Source organism: Myotis brandtii, unplaced genomic scaffold (genome assembly GCF_000412655.1).
Source record: "Myotis brandtii unplaced genomic scaffold, ASM41265v1 scaffold953, whole genome shotgun sequence".
In the NCBI taxonomy this organism is placed as follows: Eukaryota; Metazoa; Chordata; class Mammalia; order Chiroptera; family Vespertilionidae; genus Myotis; species Myotis brandtii.
In genome coordinates this window covers 627,174-632,037 of record NW_005371933.1, presented here as the reverse complement: position 1 = coordinate 632,037, position 4,864 = coordinate 627,174, and the positions used below count along the sequence as shown (strand labels likewise).

Below are 4,864 nucleotides of genomic sequence, written 5' to 3'. Positions count from 1 at the left end.
CAGTGATGGTGAACCTATGACACGCGTGTCAGAGGTGACACGCGAACTCATTTTTTTTGGTTGATTTTTCTTTGTTAAATGGCATTTAAATATATAAAATAAATATCAAAAATATAAGTCTTTGTTTTACTATGGTTGCCAAATATCAAAAATTTCTATATGTGACACGGCACCAGAGTTAAGTTAGGGTTTTTCAAAATGCTGACACGCCGAGCTCAAAAGGTTCGCCATCACTGTCCTAGACACTCGTGGGTGGGGCGTAGAAGAAAGAGAGAAAGAAAAAACAGTCAATAGACTAGAGTCTAGATTATTCTAAAACTACCTTCTTAAGAATTAGTCGAGATTCTTCTTCCTCTCCCTTTTCTTTTCCTCTTATTAATTAGGAAAAAATTTAAAAATTGCTAGAGTAAAGTGCAAAAAAGTTTCTTTCCTTTGGTGGACAAATCCTGTGATTTGGGAGTTTCTCTGTTGATTGTCCTTTTTGACTTTCAAATAATGTGGTAAAAACAAGTTTTCAAATAATAACAATGAATCATTTTAAAGAATACAGTTTTAAATTAAAAAAAAAACAAAGAAACCCACGACCATCAGTTACCTATACATAGTAATAGCTAGTTAGCAGTTCTCCTGATTTGTGTATAAAATCATAATTGTGTTTAATTTTCAGTATCACAGTCTCCCACTGGAACAGATGATTCACTTCTAGGGGGTTTACAAGCAGCGAACCAATCCAACCAACTTATTATACAGTTATCATCTGTCCCAATGTTAAATGTTTGTTTCAACAAACTTTTTTCCATGCTTCAAGTCCATCATGTTCAGGTATGACTTCAGGAGAAATGATGCATTTTTAGACATTATTAACAGCCTGATATAAGATGAAAATGACTGGGGAGAGCATTCTCAACCTAACAGGGATGATTTCTTTATTATGTTCAGCTGGAAAAATATTGGAGATGCTTTGATAACCATAGCTCTTCAGTAATAGGTTATATGTATATTTTTTATGATTCTAAGTTTTATGATTAGATCCCACTACAGTTGACTCTTGAAAAACACAGAGGTTAAGGGCTCTGATCTCCCCCACAACTGAAAATCACATTTAACTTTAGACTATCCCAGTTTAAACTATGAATTGCCTTATGTTGACCAGAAACCTTACTGATAACAGTCAATTGTATTCTTACAATAAAATAAGCTAGAGAAAAGAAAGTGTTACTAAGAAAATCTTAAGGAAGAGAAACTACGTTTACATATTTATTGAAAAAGTCTGCATGTAAGTGGTTCTGTGCAGTTCAAACTCATGCTATTCAAGGGTCAACTGTATATATTATAGTTTAAATACACTTGTATTTAAACACTTGAATCAACTCTTAAGTTAGGAAAGTATTTCTATTAGCTAAATTATAATTTTATATTAGGTAAATTATATATTTTAATTCACTTAAGTTTTGATTCATCAAGAATTTTAAGATTGCTTGTCAACTAAATTGAAGTAACCAAAGTATTTAATAGAAAAATTATTTAGACTTAATCATAAGTATTCATACAGAAGAATTTGTTTAAATAGTATTTCATAACAGGTACTTTTTTCTTTCAATTTTTACTCTTTTTCAGTTGGAATCACTTCTCCAATTGTGGCTCACATTGAGCCTGAATTCTAGTTCATCTGGAAACAAAGAGAATGGAGCAGAAATTTTTTTATATAATGCTAATCGAATACCTGTCATTTCATTAAATCAAGGTAATATTTATTATTAGGAAAAATATTCTCATAGCATAAATTATAAGCTTAAAAGGTAATGATTAGGTTAATATATACTTAAACTTTGTCATAAGGGTTATAATGTTTTCTTTTTTAAAAAAAATATTTTTATATTTTTATTGATTTCAGAGAAGAAGGAAGAGGGAGAGAGAGATAGAAAGATCCATGATGAGAGAATCATGGATTGGCTGCCCCCCGCAAGTTCCCCACTGGGGATTGAGCCCACAACCCGGGCATGTGCCCTTGACTGGAATCAAACCTGGGACCTTTTGGTTCACAGGCTGACGCTCTATCCACTGAGCCAAACCTGCCAGGGCAGTTATAATGTTTTAGTGAAAGAAAAAAATTTTTATACACTGACTTAATAATTAGCAGGAAAGTACAAAAGACCTTTATATTCTCTTATCTGTATTATTTTATGCCTGTGTGCAACTGAAATTGACAATGTTCCATGAATCTTTACGTTGGATTCCCGTAAAGTGTTATCTTAATTTGGTTTTAGGGGAATTGGTAAGTTGGAGAAGGATATTAATTTGCCATAGAAGTTGTGTTCATTTTTTCTTGGCATATGCAAGAATGTGGAAACTAGAATAATATCTTCAACAGGAATAGAACTAGCCTTTATATCTGGCTATAAGAATTTATTTTAGTTATATTTTAAGAAAAGTGATAATGATCTATTTCTGGTGCTTTCTCCCTGTGGAGGGGTATCCTGTATCTTACATGGCTCTCACATGACCTGTTTTTCAGCCTCACTGACAGCCATACTAGGTCATGGTCCCACATATGTTTGCATTGTTTCAGCAAGACCAGCCTGACTTTATTCAGCTTTCATCTTTTCCTTGCATTAGTAATTATTATTATAAATTTTGCTCTCATCTCTTTTAAACTTTGTTATTGTGAAAAGTGTTAAATAAGAGTAGATAGGAAAGTAATGATTCCTTATTATCACATATCTGGTTAGTATTCAAACTCTGACAGTTGTCTCAACTTTTATAATTTTTTAAAATTTAAATTCGGATCTATAATAGGTCTACACATTGTAGTTAATTATGTTTCTTCCTTTTAATCTCAGTAGGTTTCCTCTGTGTCTTTTTTATCCCCTTATAAAGTCATTTGTCAAAGAAATATGGTTATATGTTTCCCAAGACTCCTGGGTCCTGTTTCTTTGTGACTGTATCTCCACTATGTCCTCTGTACTTCTTGTAAATTGGTAGTTATTATAAATTGTAATAAATTGAAGCTTGATCTGATTTGAGGTTTTGAAGGCATTTTATAGGTTGTCTGTCTTTATAACAAGTATTGATGTTTAATGCTTAGAGTCATTAATAATAATTCACTAGATGTTTCAAAATGAACATAGTCTAAGTCTGTTATTCCTTCTTTATTTATTAGCTGAAATACTCCCAGAAAGAGAAACTTCCTTTTATATGCTATTATTTCACCTTTTGATGCTATAGTTTGTATAAAAAAAAAACGCAGGAAAAATGCTAGAAATTTTTTTCTTTTATAGAATTAGTTTTAAAAATGAACTGGTTCACAGATAGTCTATATTCATAAGCTATAAGTTTCTTTAATAAATATCTGTATGAGTTTATGGACTTAAACATATTTTTTATGCTTCTATTATAATTCTCATTTTTTTTACAGAAAAGGTCATACGTACTTTATTTTTTTAATTACATTAAAAAATTTTTAAATTCTATATTATGAAAGTAATAGTTATAATTCTTATTGATGCTGATATTATGCCAGTTGTGGCCCGTAAGAGACTCCTTTTCAGTTATTTTTTGGGGGGAGAGGGGTGTGATTTAAAAAAAAAGAAACGATTCTGTTTCTGTTAACTTTTAATATAATAGATGCCACCGACTCTGTATTTCCTTCCTGAGGTGTGGAATGATCCATTTTTACAGAGTGTTTTAAGAGCATACTCTGGGCACTCTATTATGTTTGTGCATTTTGAATAACTGTTTTGGCTTCTCCAGCTGGTACAGGTGCTTCTTATCTGGGCCTTTCAAGCAAACTTACTACTCTTTTACTTTGTGCTTTGTTGGGAATTTACATTGGTTTTCCCCATCCTTTATTTCTGATAAGCCTTATTATTTTCAATTTTGGGTTTTGCAGAATGTGATGATTTTTAGTAAAACACAAATTCTGTTTCAGTAGAAATGCCTGTAGTTTGGAAAAAACAATAAATTTATAATGATAATAATTTATGTGTCATGGGCTGAGCTTTCTACTTAGCCATAAAATGTTATTGACGGTTAATGCGTTTGTTCTTTTTAATGGGGAACTCTTTCATTTGTATAGTGACGTTAGATAGTGAGTTGATTTAAAGGAATATTTTTGAATTCTGTTTGTTTTTAATTCTGTGTAAACATTTGCTTTTTCTGAGTAGAAATTTTCTCCTTTCTTTTCTCTGCGTAGCATCAATAACTAGCTTCCTCACAGTGTTAGCTTGGTATCCCAATACCTTGCTCCGGACATGGTGCCTTGTGCTTCATAGTCTAACGATCATGACGAACATGCAGCTTAATTGTAAGTAAATATTTATTCTTTTAAGCCTATTCATTACTTTAAATCTCTGACATATACAATATTATTCTTGCTATCAGTCTTTAAAAAATACTTTTTCTAAGAATTGATATAGTTATTGAATTTATTTGAATATGTATCTTCTGAATTTGTTGCTATATATTGTATACTTTGCTTTTTTATGTTGATAATATATTCTCCTATAAGTGTCATTATAAATTCAAGTCATATTTTTTCCTTCTAAAACGTAATAGTTATTAAAATTAAATTGGTTACTTTTAGAGTAGAAAGTCAAATATTTAATACTTATCTGTGTTTTATGTTGATTATTCTATTAAAGTACCTTTAATTTAAAAACGATTTATTCATTATAATACTCATTAACATATATAACTAGATTCCTCAGTTTTTGTTTTTTACATTCAAAACCTGTATTAACTGAACATAATTATTCTCAGATTCCAATGCCCTATTAAGTTTTCTTTTCACACCCCAATCCCTTTTTTACCATTTTAGTTATTATAGTAAAACTAGAGGCCCGGTGCACAAAAATTTGTGCACTGG

The 4,864-nt window shown here is 30.9% G+C and overlaps 1 protein-coding gene across 1 annotated transcript in view; it reads left to right on the top strand.

Moving 5' to 3' along the window:
• BIRC6 (baculoviral IAP repeat containing 6) overlaps positions 1-4,864 on the top strand; it is a 161,298-nt gene that overhangs the window by 89,568 nt on the left and 66,866 nt on the right. Inside the window, exons 40-42 of the mRNA XM_014533188.1 lie at positions 668-822; positions 1,618-1,744; positions 4,193-4,303. Of these exons, the coding sequence (XP_014388674.1) occupies positions 668-822; positions 1,618-1,744; positions 4,193-4,303 (393 nt within the window). The remainder of the gene's footprint in view (positions 1-667; positions 823-1,617; positions 1,745-4,192; positions 4,304-4,864) is intronic.